The sequence below is a fragment of the Nomascus leucogenys genome, chromosome 13 (genome assembly GCF_006542625.1).
Source record: "Nomascus leucogenys isolate Asia chromosome 13, Asia_NLE_v1, whole genome shotgun sequence".
NCBI lineage: Eukaryota > Metazoa > Chordata > Mammalia > Primates > Hylobatidae > Nomascus > Nomascus leucogenys.
The window spans coordinates 86,624,908-86,652,804 of record NC_044393.1 but is presented as its reverse complement, the minus strand read 5'-3'; the positions used below and the strand labels follow the sequence as shown (position 1 = coordinate 86,652,804).

The window sequence follows — 27,897 nt, the reverse complement described above, 5'->3', positions numbered from 1 at the left end:
TGACAATGCAAAAGGATTGGGAGAACATGTGGAAAGAGAGTAGTTTGGGATGGAGGTTATAGAAAGAGAAAAACGTAGTTGTTCCCATCAGTTGTCTTTTCCCACTGTGTTTGTGCAGCATGGCAGCAATAGGAAGGTTGAGGGCCATGCGCAGGGTGAGGAAAGCAGGAGAAGAATGATAGCTCTGTGGTGCCTCAGTGCCACCCAGAGTGCAGACAGTGTGGGCCAGAAGATAACTCAGCGGTGACTCAATTGAAGGAGGCGCTTCATTTAGGAAACTAGAAGGGATAGTTTCATGTTTAGATGGAGTTTATGACTTTCCAACCAGGGGATTCATATACCCACCTTTAGCTCCCTGACCTCCAATATGTATCTCTCTCAATTGATAGGTCAGTGTGGAGGCAGGGGAAGAGAGAGAGAGAGAGAGAATTTTAATCGTGCGATTTTTCTAATACAAGATGCTTTTGGTTTTCATTAGTCTGTACCACTTCTCTGAAGCTAGACCTTCCATAAGGTTTTGGATATTCTCCCTTGTCTTCTTATCAAGGACTTGAAATTCCTTCCTTGTATATATTTTCATCCCCTCATTTCTAAATAATTTCTATCAGCATAAACATGCTCTAATAATTTCTATCTTAAAAAAAAACAAAAACATTCCTTAGCCACCAACTGTGTCTTACCTACTGCTCTAATTCGCAGTTTTGTGGTCACTGCCGAACTTCCAGAAAGTGTTAACTACATAAATTATTTTCAGTATGTCACTTTCTAGTCATTGTAACTTGTTCTGATCTGATACCTACTCTATCCATTTACTGAAATTGCTTCTTTTTTCAGTGTTGCCTATGATGTCCCATATGCTAAATGTATTAGATATTATTTATTTTTCTGTTCTTTCCTTATCCAGACTCTCAAAAATATTCAAGATATACATATTCCATCCTTCTTGGAATGCTCTCCTCTCTTGGCTTCTCACATCACCCTTTCCTAATTTTCTTCTTGTTTCGTCAGATGGCCCTTCCTATTCTTTTTCATTGCTTGCTCCCCCAACCTCTGCAAATCCCTCTGAGCTTAGTTCTTTTCTATGTTCTCTTCTCTCTGCCCACTCCTGTTAGAAGAGCTCATCCAGTCTCATGGCTTTAAATACCATGTGGGCTGACAACTCCTAACTTTACATTTCCAGTCTGCCTTTCTTGGAGTTCCACTTGGCATGTCTTTTGAATGTATCACAGTCATCTCAAATATAATACATCAAACACTAGACTATTTCTATCGCCATAAAAATGATTTAAAAAAAATCTTAACACACCTCAGGAAATGAGATGGCTGTTGATCTGGCTTCTCAACTGAGAAAACTGGGGGGTCATGTTTATTCCTTCTCTCCTAGACTCCCCACATCTAATTCATTTGCCCGTCCTTTCAATTTTATTTATAAAATATATTTCAAATCCATCCAGTTGTCTCCAATTCTGTTATCAGCACCTTAAACTAAGATACTGTGACCTCTCCCCTTTGACCAAATCAATAGCTTCATGATTCTTCAGTTTTCACTTTCAATCCGCCCTTGATTTAGAGGACTGATCTTTCAAAATGAAAATCAGATTATTAGGTTGGTGCAAAAGTAATTGAAAGTAATGATAAAAACCGCAATTACTTTTGAACCAACCTAATATAATTTTCCCTGGCTTAAAACTCTCCAATGGTTTCCATAACTCTTAGAGCAAAAGCAAACCCTCTGTCTTGGCATGAAAAGGTCCACATCGTCTGGTCCCTGCCTGCCTTTCCAGCCTCCTCCATCTCCCACATGGACTTTCTTTCCATTTATGAGGCATATACCAAGATATTCCCCACCTTTGGATATTTGTGTATTTCATTACTGTACTGAAAATCTCTTTGCGTGACTGTTTCTTACAGTTAGGCCTCAGTTCAAATATCCCCCTCAGCCATTGTCTTAGTCTGTTTAGGCTGTTGTAATGAAATACCATGGACTGGGTGGCTTATAAGCAACAAAAATTATTTCTCACAGTTCTGCAAGCTGGAAGTCCAAGATCAATGTGCCAGCGTGGTCCAATTCTAGTGAGGGCCCTCTTTGGGGTTGCAGACTGCCACCTTCTCATTGTATTCTCATGTGGAGGAAAGAGGGTGAGAGAGCTTCCTGTAGTCTCTTTTATAAGGACCCTGATTGCATCCATGAAGAGTCTACCCTCATTACTTGATCACCTTTCAAACACCTCACCTCCTATTACCATTGCGTTGGGGTTTAGGGTTTCAACATGCAAATTTTGAGGGAACACAAACCCCAGTCCTTTGCAGAGGTCTTCCTTTACAACCACCTTTAAATACATAGCATATTGTTCTTTATCAAAGTATCTTGTTCTTTCTTTTCAGGGCACTTTGTATACCATAATAATTTATGCATATTACTGTTTTCTTGTCTAAAGAATATCTCCCTTCTTTAGGGTAAATTTTGGGAGATCACTCATAGATTTTGTCCTAAATTAATTGCACCAAAACACAGAGTATGTGATTGATGGATCTCTGCTGACTGAATGCATTTACAAAGGTATTCATTTCTCCCAAAATGTTTAGGAACTCTCAGTCTAAAAGGACATTTTGAAGATGAAACTTATGACTCACTGACTATGACCCATTTGATATTCTTAATTAAAAATTAAGAATTCTTACTACTACTAATTTAGATGTTTATTTAGTAAATGAAAGAACATTTGCTTTAGAATTAGTTTGGCTGTAGTTCAAATTATACCGCTGCTTCTTTTCCACTAAGTGATAAGAGTCTCTGGAGCACAGATTGTTGGTCACTATGCCCTGGCATTTGCATAGTGCCTGACATGTGACAAGTTTTAAATAAATATTTGTTGGAGTCATCTAAGTTGAATCTTTCCGGATCTCCTTTTTCTTAGTCATAAGCCATAACGGATTGGGTTATGATTTCTAAGATCCTCTCAAACTCTATGAAATATATGTATATACATATATATATATATAATTTTTTATTTCTATAGGTTTTTGAGGATCAGGTGGTATTTGGTTACGTGAGTAAGTTCTTTAGTGGTGATTTGTGAGATTTTGGTGCATGCATCACCTGAGCAGTATTTACCAAACCCAATTTGTAGTCTTTTATCCCAGTTCAACTGGCTGTTTGAAAATAGCCAAGCAATTGTATTGTGTATTTTTGCTAACAATACTGAATATAAGCCCTGAAATAATGCAGTACCAATATTTTAACACCTGTAAGTAATAGCCCTTTCCTTGCCCAGTACTTGAAGTTGTTTATGAATAATTCAGAAGTTATTGATGAGCAATAAAAAGGTTTTATGGTGTCAGAAGCCTTGCTTTGCTATCTTAACAACAATATATCAACACTCACATTTGCAGTGTTAAGGATCCTGAGTCCAACGTCAGTTCAGCAACTTAGGAGCTCTTGGTCAAATGGTCAGAAGAGAAGAGTGTGAGAAATTAAAGCACTTAGTATATGAGGATTAGAATAAATGATCCTATAGTAACTTTTTTTCCTTATCGATGAAGGTAATTGATGATCCTCCCCTCCTCCATGGTAACTGTGTGATTTAATCGTCAAAGAAATTAGGTGGATAATTACATTCAATTCAACACACATGTATTGGATGTTTACTTTGTTCAAACTATAATTAAGCAGCAGTAGAATAAATTTATATTTGGCCTAAAAAGAACTCTGAACAGAAGGATGCTGGACATCTCAAATCACAGAGCTGTAGTTTGGAGACAATTACTCATTTTCTTCTATGATAGTGATTTTGTATAAGTTAGTTTATCAATCCATGCCTTAGTTTTTGGCTTATTTTCTAGGAAGGATGATATTAAAAATATTTGACAAATGGTAGAGCCATAGAGAGTAATATTTAAATAATAATTTTTAAATGTTCTTTCTTATTCCCCGACTAAACTATATGATATTCGACATCTGCTTACCAAATTATATACAGTAGTCCCCTCTTATCCATGATTTTGCTTTCCAAGGTTTCAATTACCCAAGGTCAACCACAGTCCAAAAATATTAAATGGAAAATCCCAGAAATAAACAATTCGTAAGTTTTAAATTGCATGCTGTTCTGAGTAGCACGATGAAATCTTGTGTCATCCTGCTCTGTCCTGGGATATGAATCACCCCTCTGTCCAGCATATCCACTATCTGCCCATTTGTCACTTAGTAATTTTCTCAGTTACGAGATTGAAGAATCATTGTACATGTAAAGTTTGGTACTATCCCTAGTTTCAGTCATCCACTGGAAGTCTTAGAACATATCTCCTGGGAAGAAGGGATAACTGTGTGTTGCAGTGCAAATGATGAAGTCAGTGTTAAGATTTCTAAATAATTGTTGATTTATGGAAAGCGTTGGCTGACTCTTTTGAGTAGAGCTGTCACTTGCTAAATGATCCCATGAGTCAGCCATGATTTCACACAGGTAATTGCATCAAATGTTTCCAACATGTTTCTTCTTAAATTGATAGTCATTAGGTGATTTATAATCTCAATAACTACAGATTTTTTCTGAACATCAATGATATTGTTCATTTTCCCTCAGCTTCTGCTACACTAACAGCAATTATATTACATTTTTCTATTCTGTATGATACTGTCTGACATTTTTATATATTCAATATTTCTACTGCTGACTGTCATCGAAATCATTTGTTGGTGTGTCATGTTGAAGTAGCATGAGCCCTGTCTTGCAGAACAGAGGAAAGGCACAGTGACACAATGGTAAGACCACAGATTCTGCTGCCAGCCTGTCTGGGTTTGGACCCTCACTTTGACCTTTACATTTTGAGTAACCCCTTCTATGCTTTAGTTTCCTTATCTGTAAGATGAGAATGATGTTGACCATTCAAGTCAAACCCTCTGATAATGTGCCCTACTATAGTATGAATTGGGATATGCTGCAGTTGGCAGCTGGCTCCGGTTCTCCCTAACCCTTATTCCTAAGCAGGCAGTGGACTAAGGTTCTCATCTTATCCGTTGAGTAGGCAGATGCTAAAGGTGTCAGCAGTAGCCTCAGCTGCAAAGTAAAGAGGTAGAGGGTCCAGTGCCTCCATCCTCAGTAGAATTTTTGCACTGAACTGATGGGATAGATACTGATAACTGGGCAGGTTATTCTGGAATTGCCGTCACTTTCTTGAAAGCCACAGCCAGCCACAGGACCCAGAATTGTCCATCCATGTGGATATTAAGATTGTACAATCACCACCAGCTGGGCCCAGCCCAGCATTCTGAGATTCTTTGGGGGAACCAGTAACATTGCTCAGACAACATGATTTGTTTTTAGAAGAGAGAAATCACTGGAATAGGATCCTGGAGACCTATTATGTCAGAAATTAACATTATAATTGCTTAATAATGAGGAGGTAGAAGTGGTCTCTAATATTGAGGGGATGCAAGGGAGGAGTCAGAGAGATGGTAGGGGCACTAAACTGCAGTTTCCCAATCAACATATATTTCAGTATTTCAACAACTCATAGGATTTTACTGATACATTCCAACTAAGTGGCATCTCATGAAAATTCTCATGAAGATTTGAAGAATTATTACTTATAAAATATTTTTTAAAGTGTATGGCTCACAGTACTCAACAAGTGTTAGCTATTAGCTTCTTTCTTAGAACAATCTAAGCTTGTGTCTTTGTTTTATTAAACTGTGGTAGTAGGAAAAGTGAGACAAACATTAGACTAAATTGTGGGACCATTGTACTTATTTATATCTGATTATAGTTAAAAGACCATTATTCCTCCAGGGTCTTTGTTTAGTTTTAGTTTAAGTGGATTTGACATTATTAAGAGAAATAGAGGTGGCATTTCAGTATTGATAATGCTAATGCTTATTAGTGGTTTCTTGTCACTCTGAATTTCATGCCTTGATATGTAACTTTTTTTCCCTCTACACTGATCTATTTTCTGTCCATCTGTACTTACTAATAGAACAGTGCCTTGCATGTAGGAAAAATTTGAATAATTGAATATATATTAAAGTGGTTTTTAAGGGCTATGGCTAGACCCTACAATAGACATGTTAGAATTAGATAAAGTGTGCTTTCCCAGAAAAGGGCAAAAGAAAACAATGAGTACTTTAGGGGTATTGGTGTCAGAGGGATGAATTGTTTGTAAGTTATTAGGGCTTGCCTGCATTCCTAGTCCTGAGGATGACTTTCTTGTAATGTATCCTGAGAACCAGTGGTGAATGGCGCTACTTGACTCTGCCCCAGGAGTGCTTGTCTACTTGGGAGGAAGAGGACTTTCTGTGTTTCCTACAGTCTGAGACAAAGATAGACCTTGAAAGCTAATCTGTAATAGTTCAAGGTGCCCAAGGATGGTTTAAACACAATACCATTGCAGAAACATCGTCGATATGCTTATATCTCTTGTCCTTGACATCTCTTGCCTTCAGCTTTTCTCTTTCTTCACTCTATCTAGTGAATAATTCTCACGTCTATGTCTCGTATTAGGAGATCTCTTTCTGAGAGTTTGATCTACATTATCTCTAGCTAGAATGTTTGGTATAGTGCCTGCCTGCCACAGATAAAGCTCTACATACCTATTTGTTAAATTGAACTGGATGTTGTTGTTTCAGCTTCTCCCCTTCACCTTTCCACTTTTGTTTGGATATTTCTTTCACCTGCCTCAGTTACCTCCCAGCTCAAGGTCCTCTACTGTGTTCACAGATCTGCAGAGTGTTTGACTAGTAAGACAGTAGAGTAACAGCAATCTGGTGTGGCCACTTGCCACTAGGAAGACACGGAGGAAGGGCATGAGAAGTGGAATCTACAGATATGAAAGATCTTTGGGGATGGAGAAGTAACTTAATTTGTCCATGTAGATTCATGTTTATTGTTAAACAAGTCATACCCATAAATATTTGTTTCTGGGCTCATCTGGGCTTAGATCATGGTTTATATAAATCAATAGTATTACCACTTTAAAAAATGAATCTTGAGGTTTGCAAATTAAAATATATTCAATCAAGTGCATGAGCTCATGCCTGTAGTCCCTGCTATTCAGGAGGCTGAGATGGGAGGATTGCTTGAGCAGAGGAGTTCGAGGCTGCAGTGAACTGTGATTATACCACTGCACTCCAGTGTGGGTGACAGAGCAAGACCCTGTCTATAAAAATAAATTTTAAAAAATATTCATTTAATTTTGTTTTCCCACAGAATTTTGTACGTCATCACTGGGTGCACAGGCGTCGGCAGGAGGGGAAATGTAAGCAGTGTGGTAAGGTAAGAGCCCAGCCACCTCATGGCCTCGCAGGAGGCTCCCCAGGCCTCTGCAAGCACCTGAGGTAGATGAGTCCTGTCCCCAAATCCAGTGTTCACTACATCAGTTTCTTTCTGAAAGCCCTTACTTGTCCAGGTCTCCTTGAGAGGCACTGTAGTTGTTCTAGAACTCACTGCATGAGGCAATGGTGTTAATAAAAAGAATTGGCACATTTTAAGATACATGGATGCATTCTTACAGCGAATTTCATTGATGATTTTTGAAAATATAACTATTTTGTGAAAATACCTTCATGAAGACAACTGGCTCATCTTACGTTGGCCAGTAGCAGCAAATCAATGGGTTTGAGCAACACTACGTTTGCTAATATAAAATTGTGTTTGGGCGCAACTGTTTAGGACAACGTGGTCAGAAGCTAGAAATGTGTTGCTTCCTTGGGACATTATCAAGTTCATGGAAGAGATGCCCTTTTTATTTGTGGCTGTTTATATCTACCTCCTCTGTCATCGTGACTGGTTATAGGCCCCTTAGGATGCAGTGCCACTTGGAAAAGTGAGCTGGAGCAAGGGGTGGGGGTGTTATGATTGTATACTATTAAATGCCATAGATGCCATGTGTCATTGACCCCAACAGATTTGGGTTATAGCTTTTTCCAGTGTACAAAGATCTGCTTTAAGGATGACAGGGTCTTCTGGGAGGGTTAAACTGGTGGTGAATATCACTATAAGTATGTATAGTGTGATTCACCACCAATTTAAATGACACTAATAGTAAGCTGATGGTCATCAGTAAAGGGAAGTTTTGATTTGGCAGAGAGCAAGATAATTTGGGGGGAATATATTCCTAAATAATTAATTATTCCTCTGTTTGTTTATTCATGTGAGTCCTTTGGGTCAAGCATTGGTGTGAGCTGCCCAGTGCAGCATTTTTTGACAGTAGAGCAATGCAAGGAAATATTGGCTGCCTGAGGTAGGGTTGTGGAGGGTGAGGGAGGGAGACTTGGAAAAAATTACATTAATTTTGCTGTTTTGCCCAATGCCTGGGAAGAAAATATGCTGTAACCATTGGTTACGAAGGTCTTCTCTGGAAGGCTACACACCTTAGCCTCCAGGGCATAGGCCTCCATTGTAACCAGTATTTTGTCCTTCAGTTCAACCAGGTGGCTCTCAGTTGGTTCTCTTTTATCCTGTAAAGAGGATGAACAGAACAGGGTGAAAGCAGGGTGAAATAAAACAAAGTAAACAAGGAGGAAGGGGGAAGTGGAAAGATGTGTACGGATTCTTATTGACCATCTTACGTGTCCTGGGGAAAAGGAGGTCACACCTCTACTCTCACATGACCTTTCTCTCTTGGGTCCATCAGCCTCTTCCAAGGTGTTGCCTTGGGGCTTATGGATTTTCTTTTGCTTCAAGAATCATTGACTGTAACTTTACCATAAGTGTGCATGTGTGTGTGTGCATGCATGTGAGGGTAAGAGAGATGCTGCAGCCAGGCAGGCATAGGCATTTTTTGGGTCAGAGATGTAAAGAGTAGTAAGAATCTGGATGAATAGGTCCTTCACTTTGGAAAAATATCTTCACTGGAGCCCAGTAGCTGGCACCACCTCAATAATGTAAGCCATAATGGAGTGGGAGGGATTTTATTAAAAGAAAATCAATAAACATTTTATACTTTGAGACAAGTGTTCCCAAGTGCCATATTGCACTCTCTTCTGGCCTCTTGTTGGCATGGTCAACTGAACAGGAAGAACTGGGCTTCCTCCACCCTGAGTTGCTGTGTCTCCTTTCCTGCCATTGTTCTCAGCCAGCCATCATGCCATGCGCACAGCTCGCTGCACATCCGTGTCAGTGGGGAAGTCAGTGATCCAGCTTGTCACGTCATGTTTCTAAAATATTGCACTATTATAGTCATGTCTTGTGTTTATAATCCAGCTTCTCCATGAATTCTTCAAGACACAAACAATTATGGGATGGGTGGGATTGTCTCCTTGCCACATAATAAATTACCCTTCCTTGGATTCCAGCTTCCACCCTGGACAGGAAAGCTATGGCTCTATTTCCATTTACAGATTAAGTAATGAAAATTCACTCCAAACATTGGTGCTATACATAATTTTCATCAGTGGTGTTGTACATTCTTATTCATATTCATAGACTTTTAAACCTCACTCCATCCCCCATACACACACACACATATACACACACATACACACACACACACACACACACACATATTATTCCATAATTTACTCATTGGGATGGAGTGAAAAATAATTGCTTCACTTAGCAAAACTTTTTTTTTTTTTTTCCAACTGATGGTTTGCAAACTTTACAGATTTTTTAGGAAGTGTTTATGGTTAAAGAGTGTTTGTGGTTTCCATTTCTACTTTTAAAATAAACAATAAAATGATGTTTGGACTGATTTTCTCTTGCCTTAAGTATGTGTTTGGCTGAGTGTGTTTGGCATTTAACAGAGATCAGATGAGATAACTCATGATTTAATTGCTCAGTTCCTTTAATGTTAGCTGAATGCCTCAGGCTGCTAGGTTTATAACCCCTCTGCAGTTTTTCGTTGTCATTCGTAGTCCTTGATTACATAAGAGTCAGGGTCAAGGCAGAAAAGAGGCGAAATGCTCATGTTCAAATTATGTAATTTGATGAGAGTTTAATGAGGAGAATATTTAAAATGTGTGAAAAGCATGGGGGGTGGTGGGTGGAACCACAAGAAAAAGTGGAGAACACTGTGACTAATGTTGGAGAGCTATGGTCAAGCTAAGCATGAAGAGGTGAGGAGATGAAGAGGACCCCTTCCCAGGAGCTGCAACTTTCAGTCACAAGACTCAACCAGCCTGTGGTGACCTACAGGCTGGAGAAATAGATACCCAGCTCCACCTAACTTCATGTTCTAGTGGCCAAACCCAACAGAAACCAGAGCACAAGGGATTGTTTGATGCAATCCATAAAAGCCAACTCTTTACAATGAGTCATTGAGTAGAGAAGGATGGAGAGTAGAACTTGAGAGGCAGATGGAATTGATCTAGCACATATTGTTTAATGCAAACCTGTAGTCAATCAATGGTTGGAGGCAGAATGCATACTTTTGCTGTGAACATGTCTGATCTTCACTAGATCTACACATTGCCTTCATTCAATCAAAATTTATGAAACACCAAGTTGTCTACAGTGCTTCAAAAAAATCTATATTCAAAATAATATAGTAATGATTATGGCTACTTTGACTCTTCATTTTTTGAGGGAAGCAAACATCCAAACCTAGCATTATGGTAATTGTGAAAATATGTTTGTAAATCACAACTTGAAAGCTTATCTTTTATTTCTTCATATGTAAAAGTTATAAAAATAAACAAGCTAACTTTTTGAAAATCAAAATTTAAAAATTTCAAACATCAATTCTTGAAACCAGTTTTAAATGCAGTATACACATTGAATATCCCTTATCTGAAATGCCTGGAACCAGAAGTTTTTTAGATTTAGATTTTTTTCGGATTTTGGAACATTTGCGTATACATAAGATATCTTGGGGATGGGACCCAAGTCTAAATATGAAATTCATTTATGTTTCATGCTACACTTAAACACAAAGCCTGAAGGTAATTTTATACAATATTTTAAATAATCTTGTGCATGAAACAACGTTTTTACTATGAGCTGTCACATGAGGTCAGGTGTGGCATCATGTTGGCACTCAAAAGATTTTGGATTTTGAAGCTTTTTGGATTTTTGATTTTCAGATTAGGGATGCTCAACCTGTAATACATAGTTAAATTTTGTCTACATTTTTTATACCGTTCAGTTCCTGTATTAGGCTGTTTTCATGCTGCTGATAAACACATACCCGAGACTGGGCAATTTACAAAAGAAAGAGGTTTATTGGACTTACAGTTCCACGGGGCTGGGGAGGCTTCACAATCATGGTGGAAGGCAAGGAGGAGTAAGTCACATTTTACGTGGATGGTGGCAGGCGAAGAGAGAGCTTGTACAGAGAAACTCCCATTTTTAAAACCATCATAGCTCATGAGACTCATTCACTATCACGACAACAGTGCAGGAAAGACCTGCCCCCAAATTCAATCACCTCCCACCAGGTTCCTCCCATGATGTGTAGGAATTATGGGAATTACAATTCAAGATGAGATTTGGGTGGGGACACAGCCAAACCATATCAGTTCCCTAACCAAACATGCTACATTAATATGAATTATTTGTCCATAAATATTATGTATTTTCATATATTGTTTAAATAGCATGCAGCATTTATTAAATAGTTAAACATCAAAACTACTCTTTATTTGCAGTAAATATTGTTAAAAACTAACCTGAGAATGAACTTAGGGTACAATATGTAAATTATACACAAAAATGCCAAAGTGTTTAAAACTAGTTCATGGCAGTGCAGTTGGGATATTACATGGGTAGTGAAAGGGATTACAGAGTATAAAAATAATGGAAAATACTGACTTGGGCCTTTCAGGAATGTCACCTTATCAACTTAAAGCAATGTACTCTACTAATCTGAAAACGGGTACCCTGGGAGTTAAGGATAAGGACAAGGAAGGGAAGTTTAAGGGTGAGGATCTTTGCACTGATTGGGCTGGTTTGATTATTTGCCTATCTGTGTGCTTGTGCAGCTATAGCAAAGGAAGCCTCTCCCAGTAGCCTCAGGAGGATTATGAGTAGGTAGAGAGGGGGCAGTACAAGGGCAAGGAATCCAGGATGCTTTATAAAGCCCCTGCCCACATGACTGCTGGAAGCCTGGCCCTTCTCTCCTTGGCTGAGTATCAAGAAAGGGGGCAAGAACAACCACCGTTCTACTCTCTGCTCCTATGAGTTTTGACTATTTTAGATTTCTCATACTAGTGGTATCATGTAGTGTTTGTCCTTCTGTGTCTGTCTTATTTCACTTAAGCGTAATATCCTATAGATTCATCCTGGGAGGGGGAAATGGGGAATTATTAGGCAAAGGGCACAAAGTTTCAGTTATGCAAGCCGAGTGAGTCCTAGAGATCTACTGTACACCATAGTGCCTGTAATTAACAATACTGTGTTGAATACTTCAAAATTTCCTGAGAGGGTTGTACTGTTAAGTCTTACCACCAAAAAAAAAAAACTAATAATAAATAAACAGGGCAGAAAAACATTTTTGGAGTAATGGATATGCTTTTGGCACGGATTGTGGTGATTCATGGGTGAATACTTATCTCCAAACTCATCAGGTTGTATATATGAAGTATGTACAGTTTTTTAATGTAATTATACCCCCAAAGAATTTTTTTTTTAAAGAAAAGAGGATGGGGGCTAAGGGGTCCTTGCTGCAGTCCCCAATTTTCATCTGTAGAACCATTTAACTACTGTCACTACTCCCTGGGTCTTTGGTGTGGTCACTATCCTGGTCATCGCAGCAAATACAGTGCCCTGGTCACTCTGGGGCCCTTTGTTCTTTCTTCAGTAGTTCCCGCCCACCCGTCTACCTTCTTCTGGCTGCTGCTGCTGGGCCTGCTGGTACTTGTGAACCCAGATGACCTACATGGGGAGCAGAGGCCCAAACCTCAGGTCAGGGTGGCAATGAGGACACTTCCTGTCATGGTGTTCAGGTCCCAGGTACACAAGCAAATGACCCCTTTGCCCCCTGATCATGATGGGGGACATGGTCCCAAAAAGTTCCAGGTACATGAGATGCCAGTCCCAAAAGGTTCCAGGTACACAAGCAAATGGCCTCTTTGTCCCCTGATCAGATGGTCCTCAGAGACAAATGGCTTCTGTCCTTCTTCCTCACTTCCTCAGCAGGGCTGATTCTGCTTCTACATATTTACCCTCCTTTTTGGAGAATCTGGCCCAAGTCATGTGTCTCATGATAAATCTCTGGTTTTGATTCCAGTCTTTTTAAGGGACTGATCTCATCGCATATTTCATATGTTCTTGCTCTCTCTTTGTTGCTGAATTTGAAGTATAAACTGGATATTAGCAAGTAAAAACATTTGATCAGAATGACTATTTCAAATATAGTAATTTAGGCGTAGATGAACAAACAATCAGAAAAGCAAATCCAAACATTTTTGAAATCTTTGTGTACTTCTCCTATATAGAATTACTGTCAGATAGATGAGATCATATATGTAAAGCAGTGTATGGTAAATGTGCACCTCATATTTGGATGCCAGTTGAGGAGAGCTAGTTTCTTCATGAAAAGCAAATCAATTATAGGCTGTGTACAAATAATAAAAAATTTAGTATTTTTTAAGAGAGAAATTAGAAACATACAGCTTCTCTGCCTTTTAAATTAATAAGGCATATAAAACAAATTATAAAAATATATAAATATAAATATCTCTGTATAAAATATATAATCAACGTGTTATAGTTATTTACATATATGTGTATATATGTATATCTATGTGTATATATATCTGTGTGTGTACATATGTGTGTGCATATATATGTGTATATATACACACATGTGTATATACATATATACACACACATATATATAACTATATATATATATATATATATATATATATATATATATAGTTATTCTTGCCAGATAAGAGACTGAAAATTCATAAAAGGGCAAAAGTTATTTACATATGTATATATGTATATATATCTGTGTGTGCACCTATATATCTATGTGTGTACATATATATGTGTATGTGTGTGTGTGTGTGTGTGTATGTATATATATCGTTATTCTTGCCAGATAAAAGACTGAAAATTCATAAAAGGGCAAAAATAGAAAAAAAAGAATTGGGGAAATGAAGAAAATAATGACATTTAAGATAAAAATTGGAGGCAGAATATGAACAAAAATGTATATGGAGAGGAAAGAAGAGACGAAGAGGTGAAAGTTGAGAAGCAAAGGGACAGAAAGGTCTAGAGAGCTGCCAACAAATGAGTAAGAGTATCTGGAGAATGAAAAGGAGGAGTTCTGAAGCCACCAAGCTGACATTTACAAGCTGAGCTGTGCTCATTCCTGGGACACACTGGCATTCCCTAGGTCAGGCAGGCTTGGAAAGGGGTAAAGGAAGCAGTTCCCAAATCCTCCTTCACCATTTGTCTCTTTATTAAAACCTGAATCTGACCTGCCTGAGAACACTTTTGTGATTCTCTGTGCTGACCTCCCTTTCCAAATTGCCTTTCTTCAATCCGCTTATGACAGAAATCATTCTTCTCACCCTTTGCTCCAGGTGTAAAAGCCTAGGGATGTCAAACAGACGTATGAAATATTGATGTCAGAAAAAAATCTCCTTTAATTAAAAAAACAAATGAAATATGATTTCAAGGAAGAAAAAGAAGCGATATAAAATTCTCTCTTGTTAAAGAAAAAACATGTTTATGTATTCTTTAAATTGACCACCATGGTGATGAGCAAAGCTAGTGCTTAGTTTATTTATAATCCAGGCAGAGAAATATAAGCTGAATAGTTAGCTGAGAAGCAAAACTCAAGGTTCTGCTGATTAATAATTGGAGCTTTCACTCCCTATAAGGCAGGATTAATCCAAAAGTACATCCACAGTTGATTAAACAAGTCAGGTAAGTCTAAAAGTACCTTCAAGTTGGTTTAACAGTTGGTTAGGAAAGTTTTTTATTTTGATGAAGGTCTAGTAAACAGGTGTAATTCTTGTTTATTAGTTTCAGCTGGTTAAAAGCAATTTTGGTTTAAATACAGCATTCCATTTTCATATCTGCTAGGCAAGTGGTATTGTTGAGAGGACAGTTTTCCTTTTACATGGAAAATGTTTCCTTTTTCATGGTCTTGTCCAATAAAAAGATAGGCATATTATTACCTTTTCAGATCTAAACCATTATTTTAGCTCAGGATTCCCAAGAAATGGACTCTGAGTTGAGATTTATGTGCATGAAGTTTATTGAGTGATCTCAGGAGTGACACTGGTAGGGAAGTAAAAGCACCAGGACTGGGTAGAGGGAGGTGTTGAACTGTGGGGCAGTCACAACAGAGGCCTTAGCCAACTCCACGGGGGACTGGAAGAGCCCTTCAGAGTTGCCCGGCCTTGACCTCGGCCTTGACCCACAACTGGGTGAGGGCTGTCCTTGGCTGATGTCTTCGTTCATTGCATTGCTATAAAGCAATACCTGAGGTGGGGTAGTTTATAAAGAAAAGAGGATTATTTGGCTCACAGTTCTGCAGGCTGTACAAGAAGCATGGCACCAGCATCTGGTGAGGGCTTCAGGAAACTTCTGCTCATGGTGCAGGAGGAAGGAGGAGCCCTGAGTGTAGAGATCACATGGCAAGAGAGAAAGAAGATGGGTGCCAGTGTCACCCAACAATCAGATGTCACTGGAACTAATAGAGAATTCACTCATTGCTGTGAATGCAGCATCAAGCCACTCATAGGGGATCTGCCTCCATCACCCAAATATCTCCTAACGGTTCCCACTTCCAACACTGGGGATCAAATTTCAGCAGGAGATCCTAGAGGGGACAGATATGCAAGCTGTATCAGCTCAAGTGACTCTTTTAGGCTCAGGGCAATTCCTGAAGATGGGAGGGTGACTCATTTGAAGACCTTCAGCTTCCAAGACTCCTCTCAGCTGAGGGAATGAGATGAGTGGCTCAGGCCTGAAGCAGAGTTATCTGGGTGGAAAGCTACCGTATTCAATACTGTCCATTCCTGGTGCTACTCAGAATCCCTTGTTTTGTATCATACATTTTTAGAGCAGCTCTTCCAGGGTTCTGATTGGTCGCATTTCCTGGGAAACATAGAAGAGGAAGGATATGGGATAAACTATAGCCCCCGTGGTTGCAGCTGGTCTTACATCTGCTACTGATATTCATCATCATTCTCCTCAACCACTTATCCTGGATTCATCTCACACTCAACTAGTGCTTCTGGTCTAGGTGACCTACCTGTAAGGGGGACCAAGACCCTTATCTCTCAGCAGTCTGATTCCCTGGTCTTGGCTGCTGCAGTTATCCATTTATTATTAAAATTGTTCATAGCGTTACAAAGCCTGCCCCAGTGGATTTCCTGGTTACCAGATGTATTCTTCCAACTTCTGTTGTCAGATAACAGCTAGATCTGTGCCTAACGATCAGGATCAATTACTCCTGTCAGGATGCTGGCTCCTTCCTGTGCCTGCTAGTCTCTTAACACAAAAGTTCCAAAGTAACTGGGTGCAGCGGTAGCTTAAAGTTTAAGAGCTTCCTGTTACCTCCCATGACGAAGAAATTCTCCGTCTGGGGTTTAGACCCTCAAAGCCCGGAGCTATGGGGACCAGAAGCACAAACTCCCCAAGTGGGCCACAGTAGGCATAGCCACTGCTGCTTCCCCTCACTGGTTTCTGTATTTCTGTATTTTGCCATGGAGAAACAGCACCATGAAATGATCATAGATTTAGTGAGTAAACATATTGAGTCTGGTGGATGGTGCTCATAGGGTATTTTCTCAAAGCTGAAGCCAGTGTTATATTTTCAAAAGATTATTCAATCTCTCTGTCAGGCCTGCATCTTCTGGATGGTGTAGGCCGTGATAGGTCCAGTGGATCTCACGGCCACATGGCCGCTTCTGCACCTCTATGCCATAAAATAATTTCCTTGGTCTGACACAATGTTGTGCAGAATCCTATGTCCTGGGTCACACATTTCGTAAGCCCTTGCATAGTGATGCTGACTGAGGCCCTGAAGAAGGGAGAGGTAAGCCCATATCCTGAATATGCATTGATTCTGGTCAAGATGAGTTGCTGCCTCTTCTAAAGTGGAGGCAGTTCAGTGTAATCAGTTTGCCTCAAAGTAGCTGGTTGTTCTCTCTGAGGGATGATGCCATATTGGATTCTCAGCTTTGGTGTCTTTTGCTGGCAGGTTAGAAATTCAGCAGTGGCAGGAGCTGGCTCAGTTTTGGTGACTGGCCACCCATGCTATTGGACCCATATATAGCATCCATCACTCCACCATGGGTACTGCACTTACAAACCCATTGCACCATCCATCAATGGGATGGCTCATGACACAGTATGGTACCTGTGTTGTGTCTAAGATTTTAGTTCTTACAAAGGGAATGCTTTCTGGTAGGAATTAATGTGCAATATCAGGATTCTTCACTCTTTGTACTTACTTTCATATGTCCTTCCATATACCTCTTCCCCAGACCTCCTGTTTCCCTCCAGGGCCCTGGCCAACCAGCCATGCCATCTATCACTGCCTGTACATCATTATATATTCTTATGTCAAGCCACCTATCTTTTCACATAAATGGGATGACCAGTTGCTTCACCTGAAGTTATGCCCATGAGGAGGATTTCTTATTATTCCTGTCTCTAGGGCCCACTCCTGAGTAGGCTTCAGTGCAGCAGTAGTTTACTTTTGGCCTGGACGTATATACCAAGTTGATCCATGCATGAACCAGTCTCAGCATTTTCCTCCTCTTTGAGCTCGTCATTCAGTACTCTCACTTTTCCAGAGATGAGTTGAATGAGAGACCTGGTACTGTAATAATAGTGGATAATGTGGGTGATCTCAGCCACCTACTCATGCATCCCTGCTGCTGCTTGTTCCAGATCTCAGATGGTCCCACTTACTGTAACAATGGATTAAGGCTGGGCTTACTCAACCTTATGACGTAGTGATCTGACAGAACTCAGCTCATGACACCTGGTGATTCATGGACAGGTATTTCTCCACCAGAGCACAATAACCTGCCAGAAAATATTTGTGAAATAGTTCCCTCTTGCAGATAGCACAACCTTGTTTCAGAATCCTAGAGTCTGTGTTGATTTTCCTACTGGTGCTTGTTATAAACATCACAGGGCATCTTTTCTCCTTCTCTAAATTTCTAATCACATGGAGCGACAGGGATTCTTTCATTGCAGGCTGGACCTGCTGCAGCACTGTTTCATGCTCTGGGCCCCATTCTAAGCTGGCAGCATTTAATGTCATCCAATAAATGGATCACATTCCTGAATGTGGAATATGCTGCCTCCAGAACCCAGAAAGGCCAAATAAAGTGCTGTGCTTCATTCTTGGTGGTTTAAATTATGAAATGCAATAATTTTTTCTTTAGATTGCAGAGGATATTCTAGCATACCTTGGACTACTGACCCCTAGAAGCTTCATTGACATGTGGGACCCCTGACTCTTCATAGGGCTTATCTCCCACCTTCCTTCTCACCAGGACCTTCGATGTACCTCCCACTTCTTGCTCATCTGCTTTAATGTGATGCCACTGATAATGGTGGACCAAATGATGTTCTACAGAATGTTCACACAGTTCAGGTTCCTTTACATTATATCTGGATAACATTCAGAAGAGTTGAAAGCCCCGGTACATGACTGTAAAAATGTACTGTTAACCCTGAAAGCACATGCAAATAGTTTTGAATTCTCCTTTCAGAGAGGGATGGAAAAAATTCATTTGCCAAATCAGTGGCCACATGTCATGTACTTAAGGCTGAAATATTCCAAATTTGGCACAGCAGCTGCAAATAGAGTATACTGGGTTGAATTTGTGATATTCAGGCACCATTCTCCAGTCTTTGGTTTTAAAGGATCTCAGCTGGTGAATTAAATGGGGATAGGTTGGAGTACACCACCTCTGCCCCCTGCCTCCTTTAGTCTTTAAGGGTGGCACTTAGATAATTTTGGAAACGTAAACATCATCGGAGCTTTCAAAATTAATATAAATTTAATGCCTATTACTTCTTAAGAATGTGACATTGATTTTGATTTAGTTATGGCTAGAAGAATGGTTTGAAGCTTTCCCTTGGGCTTCCTCTTACACAACAGACCAAGAAACCAGTCTTGGGGTTGTGCCAGTTTCCAAGTCTGTTCACTCCACTTACACAATTGAGGACAAGGGAAATTAATACTGATGGATTTGTGGAACCAGTAGACTCTCTGAAAACCAGCCCTGGTCTAGGACTCCTGCTTTTTTTTTTTTTTTTTTTTGAGAAAGAGTTTCGCTCTTGTTGCCCAGGCTGGAGTGCAATGGCGTGATCTCGGTTCACCACAACCTCTGCCTCCTGGATTCAAGCAATTCTCCTGCCTCAGTGGCCCAAGTAGCTGGGATTATGGGCATGCATCACCACGCCTGGCTAATTTTGTATTTTTAGTAGTGACAGGGTTTCTCCATGTTGGTCAGTCTGGTCTTGAACTCTTGGCCTCAGGTGATCTGCTTACCTTGGCCTCCCAAAGTGCTGGGATTACAGACATGAGCCACTGTGCCCAGCTGGACTCCTGCTTTTTGTTTGTTTGTTTAACTGGGCCTCATGTTTGTTTGTTTGTTTATTTATTTATTTGAGACAGAGTCTTGTTCTGTCGCCCAGGCTGGAGTGCAGTGGCATGATCTCGGCTCACTACAGCCTCTGCTGCCCGGGTTCAAGCAATTCTCCTGCCTCAGCCTCCTGAATAGCTGGGACTACAGGTGTGTGCCACCATGCCTGGCTAATTTTTTTATATTTTTAGTAGAGACGGGGTTTCACCATGTTGCCCAGGATGGTCTTGATCTCCTGACTTCGTGATCTGCCTGCCTCGGCCTCCCAAAATGCTGGGATTACAGGTGTGAGCCACCACGCCTGGCCTGTATCTTTATTTTAATAGGGGACCATTAGATACCTGGTGCTGCTTCATACCCAGGGTATACATGTCAACTTGTACACTTGTCCATTAGTCTTTAGAATATTTGGACATTTCTCTCTCTCCTCAGTGTACAACTACCCAAGTTAATGGATGTAGGTCCTTTTAGTTAAAGACCAGAAAAGTGTTACCATAGACTCTTGCTGTGTTGTTGAAAGATTCTTCTCCTGGGGACTTACCCTCTCCTTCAATCAATGGATTCTGTCTTTGAAAACTGGCTTAGGTCGAGAAACAGAGCAAGAGATTATGACTTTTTATTGCAACATTTGCCTTCATCTCTCTTGATCATCCATTCTTGATGTCTTCTGATTCTATTAATTGAGGAATATCTCTTTTATCTGATAATCTATCTTTCTTGTAGGGATGTCATGCTATGTTAACCATTTCCATAGCTCTCTAGGTCAGGTCCCCTCGGCTGCAACTTCAATCTTACAATAAGTGCACCCACTTTGTTTTGATGGTTTAGTGCTATTATTTTAGAATTCTATATTCCAGTTACTGTCAGAGTGCCCAATCTGTAAGGCATTTCCTAGCATCAGGGGTAACCTACGAGGGAGAGCCACCTCTGAACTTCCCAACAATGTTGGTGCTCTTCTCACTAGCACATTTCTTATTGCTTTGGTAAATGGGGTGTCCTTTGGGCCTCTGGCAGATCATAGTTAACTGATGGGCTTTTCAGCTGTATCTAATACAGCAGCTTTAGCCTGCCTAGTTCTGAGATTTGGTTTGCTTCTTCCTCTGTCACAGCAATTCAGGCATTTCTACTTTACTTAACATGGGTCATTTTTTTTTGTTCAAGTTTTCAAGAGCCACCCTGGTGTTATCATCATCTTCTAGGGTTCTTGATAATGTGTTAAATCCTCTATTATAGATGAGTCCTCCCACAATGGGAAATTCTCCTTTATACAACTCTAAGTTTTGCTCTTTTTCATCCTTCACCCTCAGGATCCGGTCCCCCACACTCTCCCATTCCTGCTAGTACATATTGATAAGGTCCTGCAGCTAGTTCTTTTGAGATGTAGTTTTTTTCACTCTTAGCAGCCTCTTCACCTTCCCTGATCACGCACATTGCTCTGCAAAGATTATTAAATCATTTGAGATACTACTGGGAAGAGTAGATGTAGTAAAACCCCAAAGTGAAGTCAAAACTATTTTTAGAGAGCAGACTATTTTCTCCCTCTGAGGCATATATTACATGCTAATGTCACCTTGACATAAATTCATGAAGCAAGGAGGGGCACAATCTGAGTAATTCTGGGAAATTTTAAAGTCTCCTTCTCAGTTGTCTGGGAGCTAGTATAGCAAAATAGTCTATGTTTACCCAAAAAGGAAGTGTAGATAATTCTACCGGCAGAAGAGCATTTTCTGCAATCAACGAGCTAAGGGTAAAGAGTAAAGACAATTATTTCCTGTAATGTCACACCATCGGCAAGGTTATATGTTAGGTGGCTTAACTGATTTGTCATTGGTAACTGTGTTAACATCAATCCTATCTTTCAAAAATATTTGAACTATTTTAACTAGTCTTTTTTTTTTCAAAAAAACCCCCTGCTTTGTGAATATTATTAGCATTAAAATAATTTTTATTGGTAAGTTTATTATGAGTTAATCAGAGGCAGAAATTAATTTTCATGGATCAGCATTATCATAATGATAGCTAGTTGCCTCACTAAGATAATACTTTCGTAAAAGAAACCTTCCTGGTGTTCTAGGACAAAGATATAAACCCAACAGGTAAAGGTTCATATATGATTTTGGCCTTATTGAATATAGCACTAACTATCTGAAAAAAATATTTTTGTCCTAATATCAGGATAGTCATAGCAATATGAAATATAAATATTATAGCTAAAAATAGTTAATGTAAATTAAAATGTACATCAGTTGCCATTGTTATAGGTATCTGTCTCAATTCCAAGGTCTTGGGTTAAGTTGTCTACCTCCACGAAGGCATCTGCTTCTGAAATGAAGATATCGTGGAAATTATGCCTTAGTTGTTTCATACAGCGTGACACGTTTGTGGTAAGAGTTGTTAAGTTGTACTGAGAATCTTGTGCCTTAAATTTTTGATGTTTTTCCCCAGAAGACTGAATGATCTATAGCTTGCAGCAGGAGCTTTCAGATAAATGAATGGAAAAAGCAAAACCTTTCTCAGGATGATGGGGGTGATTGGCTTTGATTAATAATATATTGTGATTACCAACAATATTAGAATGGAGGAATTTAAAATACAGAGGGGTAATAAAATGTCAATCTATGGGCATAAATCCTTGATTCCCCTGGAACAGGAAAATATTATAGACAATAAGGGCACTGACAAACTTTCAGGGTCTTTCATTAATGCCATAAAAGATATTGTAATTAAATCCAAGAGACAAGCATTTAGATTTTTCAAAGATGATTCTAATAAAGTAACTATCTAGATTCACCTAATTTGCAGCACTGTCAGAAATTATAAAGACATTGTTTACTATAATCCAATATAGATGAATATATATGTTTACATTTTGAAGATCTTAAATATTTATAACAATTTTAAGACTAGTAAAATTTGTATAGAAAATTTAGGAAATTTAGATAACTTAGATTTTCTATGGGTAAATAAACCCCAGTTTTGCAAAGTCTAGAATATTATGCTACCATTTTTACACTATGAGAAAACTATGGAAAAGGCATATTAGCAAACCAGCCTAATTTTCAAGGATTCACATTAGTCACATTACCAGGCAAGGGTACACATATCAGCGGAAAACTGGGCTGAATAATTTGTTGAAGGAAAAAGCCGATAATTTGTGTATATATTAGGGAGTTGCTTTATGGTGGGTTTTGCTGGTTAAAAACTGAAGACTACACTCTGGATAAGACAGATATAGTCCGTAAGTCAGTAGATAGTTGGTTAAAACAAATGCCATTTTTTATCACCGAGAAAAGAGTTTTCAGCTAGGTTGGTGTGGGTCTGTACCTGGGTCGCGTGAAGGACTCAGTTACTTATCTGCTTTCACTGGTGGAATGCCCAAACATCACAGTTGTTTGTCAACTTCGGAGGGTTGGAAGCGGTTACGCTGAAACACCACAATCAGTTTGAGGTCTTCTAGCAAAGTGAAAATGGAAAAATTTTCTTGACACTAGTGTGTACCAAATCACTATGTTATTGCTATCCCATAGGATACCTTTATATGTGGTCCAACAGTTTCATTTTAAAATTTTCGTCTCATTTTGCTAGAAATTTAACTTTGCCATTAATTAAACATATGATAAACATTTTAGAGATGAAATATAAAATATGTAAAAGTACTTTTTTTTTCAAAAATCATAGGAAGTATTTGTGTAGAAATGTTTGGAGTTCTGTGTTTTAAGATGAATATTAATGAAAGCAAATTGAGTCAGTCTTATTTTATAATTCCATGGGTTTGTCCTTTGTAATACTTTATGAGCCTTGGACACGCTAGTGGATATGGAGAGGTTTTTTTTGTTGTTTAAAGTTTTGGAGGCAGGAGGAATATCAACCCTTGTGTTGGATCAAATCAAATCAAATAGGGAATCAGCCTATGGTCATAATATTCTCTCACCCCAAACAAAGTTAAATACAGAAATAATGAAATAAATTCAGCTTATTTTAAGTCAAGCCCTTTTTTTCTGGTTTCAGCCAAGGCTGTAAAACTGAGTGCCATTTGGTACCTGCCCTAGATGGCAGAAGAAGTCAGAAGGCAACAAAACTTTAGTACTCAGAATAAATCTGGTTTAAACTTTATTCCAAAGGCTCAATTTGATTGAAAAATCCCAAAGAACAAAAAAAGACCTTATTCCTCAATGTTCTTGGTATTTTTAATCCTGAAGTCGGTTGGATCCAAAGCATCTGGCCTCCCATCCCTATTTTCCTCTTTGACAGTACTGAACTAAACAGCTCTTAAAAATCATAGTCAGTTGAACTTCAGTCAGGGCATCTGTCAGTACCATATTAGAGACTTGGGCCAACATTTAAAAATGAGTACTTTGGAATCTGGTTCATTTTGGCATGCTAAGAGCCTGGCCAGAGTCTTCCTATAGCAGGTGGTTTAATGGGAACTTGGTGCATGAAGGCTCTGGTGTGCTTCTATTTATGTCTCTGTGTTAGATGATAAGCCCGAAGCTATGGTTGCTGTGAGTCTGCCAGACAAGAATCTAAAACAAAGCACAGAGTCGATTACCACCAGGCTCATTGCCAAGGGTCCTGCCACAATACTGCATAAGTGTAGTGCCCAGTGCCCCAATTGCGATTGGCCTTATTGTTTGTTTCTAGTATCGGTCTGGCTGTTAGTACCACAGTGTATTGTATCTATTCTCTCCCAGAAACCAGAGGGCTAATATTTAGTAGCGAGGTGGGGCTAGATACACTCACCCTGTATCATTGAGTAGAGCATCACTTAGTCACATATTAGACACCAGAAAGCTTTCTCAGTGAGATGGTGGAAGAGGTTCTTGTTCATAGATCTTGGCAATAAAAGCACTCCTTAGCTTTATATAAACACACATTAAATACATAACTAAGTAAAGTGTTATAAAGAGTTTTAAATGCATAGCCTCATTTGATGCTTATAACCACTTAGTGTTATAGGAGAGGTTTGTATTATTATTCCCATTTTCACATAAAAGAGAAAGTTAGAAGAGTTAAGTGATTTGCCTAAGATCACTCAGCCAACAAGAAGATCCAAGAATGATTCTGAGCTTGGCCATCTCTCCTCAGCTTTTGTTTGATGCACAGCCATCTGATATCTAAGTGGAGAGAATGGTGGCCTGGTGATTGCATTTAAGACTTATAATGATACATTTAAAACCGTAACATTTAGCAGACCTCTAGTTGTGGCTACTACTGCTGTCTTGCCACAAATTCTACTGTATTGATTTTTATCCATGCCGCATTTTAATATTGTGGATTTAAAAATGAACATTGGAATCCTACCATCTTTGCAGTGTCTGTAGGGGTTAGTTTTTTTTGCCTGGAAGGATGCTGTGAGGAAACATATTTTCAGGTGGCTTGGGTAAGGCTTATAATGTCTGGACAGCATGAAGTTTGTAATTGGATCATGATAGAATAGCAGCAACTTTTTGTTCAATTAATCAGAAAATATCATGGCATGCCTATGATGTTCAAAGAACTATGCCAAGTTGCTAAGAACTATACAAGGACTGACTGCCTTCAAAGAACTTACAGTTCCATTGGAGAGATAATACATGTGCACACAAAATAACCAGCCACATAGGGCAGGTATTTATAATGGCAAGGGTAGGTACGAGGCAAGGCAAGCCTGTACAAGGAGAGATCACAGTGAGTTGAGGTGATTTTCGAAGACTCTTTCAGATTTTTTAGCGGAAGCAAAATTTAGATACTGTATATGAAATGGGGGTAGGTTTCTAGATGGTATGTTGGGAGTGAAGAAACAGCCAAAAATAAATAAATAAATAGAACTATAAAAGAATAAAACATATTGTGGACATGAGTAGACCTGTCTCACTATGGACAGGAATTTATAATGCAAAGGAGTGGAAGATAGATGTCAGAAAATTGATGGGAAGATTATGGATGGCCCTGAACACCTGCATGAAGAGCTTCTTCTGTTAATCTGTAAGGAAAGAAGTGTCGTTCAAGTATTTTGAATGGGAGGCAGAAACTTAGAAAGCATCATTTCACCTGGTGGCAGTGCCTAGGATAGAGTGAGGAATAAAGGGAGAAACAGACTATCAGTGGAGGGACAAGTTAGAAAATGGAGCAAAAATCCAGATGGGAGGTGACCCTCAGCAGAGCATGATACCGGGCTGGACAGAGGCACTCGGGTCTCACCCCAGCTTCTGCTGTTCTTTTCTTTCTTCACACAGTAGCCACAAAGTGTCGCTGTAGCCTTTTTTTTGCTCCCTGAAAAATGGATTGGGGGATGATGAGGAACTTTTCAAATGGCTGCAATGTGAAGTCATTTCTGCAGTTTTGGTGCCATCTCATTTCATATTGAACAGCTTAGTATCATCTTTGAAAAGACCTGCATACCTAACCCTTTGGCCCACTAGATTCTGTGTCCTCTTGCAAGCTGTTCTGTTTAGGCAGTTGCAACTCTCAGGTGTTGGGGACTGTGGGGGCTGTTGCTGGCCCTGTAGTAGTAAACACATGGACATCAAACTGCAGCGCTTAAGTTCGTGTGTGTGTGTGTGTGTGTGTGTGTGTGTGTGTGTCAGAAGCACTTTTTTTTTTTCTTGGGAAAAGATACTGTCATTGACAGAAGAAGAAATAGCAAGAGTCCTTATCTGGGAGAAGAGGAGCATATCAGGGGTCCTCAAGACCACCCCAGGTTCAGTGATTCACTAGGAGGACTCACAGGACTCAGTGTATAGTGCTAACATCTATAGTTTATTACAACACAAGGATACAAAGTAAAATCAACAAAGGAAAGGGCTCATGGCACAAAGTCTGGAGGAGGCCAGGCACAAGCTTCCAAGAGTCCTCTCCCAGGAGAGTCACACAGGATGTGCCTAATTCCTCCAGCAAAGTACTGTGAAACACATGTGGAAGGAATATTGGACTCAGTGTCCAGGGTTTTTATTGAGGCCTTTTCACATAAGCACTTTTCACATAATCACATAAGAGTTGCAACTGCCTCAACAGAACAGCTTACAAGAGGACACAGAGTCTAGTGGGCCAAAGGGTTGGGTATGCAGGTCTCTGCATTGCACATAATAAAATTCCAGACTTCCAGAAGGACAGCAGATATTCAGCAAAAACTACATTGTTTGTGCAAAAAGTTTCTTTTCTTTTTTTTTTTTTTAAATTTTAATGTAGAGACAAGGTCTTACTGTGTTGCTTAGGCTGGTCACAAACTCCTGGGGTCAAGCAATCTGCCTACCTCAGCATCCCAAATTGCTGGAATTACAGGCATGAGCCACCATGCCCAGCCTGTGCGAACAGTTTAGGCCCAATGAGACACTCTTAACTGTGCTGTCAACCCTCCTGCAATCCGGGTTCCCAGATGCCAACCAAGGGCCAACCTTGCAAGCAGCCTTTCTTTATTTTTTTTAATTTTTTTATTTTATTATTATTTTTTTGAGATGGAGTCTTGCTCTGTCCCCCAGGCTGGAGGGCAGTAGCACGATTTCGGCTCACTGCCACTTCCGACTCCTGGGTTCAAGCAATTCTCCTGAGTCAGCCCTCCCAAGTAGCTGGGATTACAGGTGCCTGCCACCAAGCCCAGCTAACTTTTCTATTTTTAGTAGAGACGGGGTTTCCCCATGTTGGTCAGGCTGGTCTTGAACTCCTGACCTCAGGCAATCTGCCTGCCTCAGCCTCCCAAAGTGCTGGGATTACAGGTGTGAGCCACCACACCCAGCTGCAAGCAGCCTTTTTAAGGAGTCTGACTTGCTATGTTAACTCTTTTCTGCACAGGGAGTGAAAATAGCGCTTAGGTTTTTGAGAAGGAGGTATTGATGGATACATTTTTCAAAATCCAGGAGAGTCTGACATTAAGGTCATGTCTCTGGAAGTGGTAGTTGAGGTTGGAGCAAAAGTAGTGAAACCAGTCCTGGTCGTCTGTCCACATACGGAAGACTGGAGAGGTAGAAGAGAACTGGGACAGTGTATTAGGAAATCAAGAGAGGAAAGAAGGCTGGGTGCGGTGGCTCATGCCTGTAATCCCAGCGCTTTGGGAGGCCGAGGCGGATGGATCACGAGGTCAGGAGATTGAGACCATCCTGGCTAACACGGCGAAACCCCGTCTCTACTAAAAATACAAAAAATTAGCCAGGCGTGGTGGCGGGCGCCTGTGGTCCCAGCTACTTGGGAGGCTGAGGCAGGAGAATGGTGTGAACCCAGGAGGCGGAGCTTGCAGTGAGATGAGATTGGGCCACTGCACTCCAGCCTGGGCAACAGAGCAAGACCCCGTCTCAAAAACAAAACAAAACAAAACAAAAACGAGAGAGGTTCCATAGGAGGAAATGCTCGGTAGTATATAAAGTACTGCAGATAGGCAGGGATTATGGGCACTGAAAAATGCCATTGGGACATCATTT

The 27,897-nt window shown here is 39.9% G+C and overlaps 1 protein-coding gene across 1 annotated transcript in view; it reads left to right on the top strand.

The window, feature by feature from the left end:
• DGKI (diacylglycerol kinase iota) overlaps positions 1–27,897 on the top strand; it is a 460,711-nt gene that overhangs the window by 194,954 nt on the left and 237,860 nt on the right. The window contains exon 6 of the mRNA XM_030825779.1: positions 7,200–7,265. Within this exon, the coding sequence (XP_030681639.1) occupies positions 7,200–7,265 (66 nt within the window). The remainder of the gene's footprint in view (positions 1–7,199; positions 7,266–27,897) is intronic.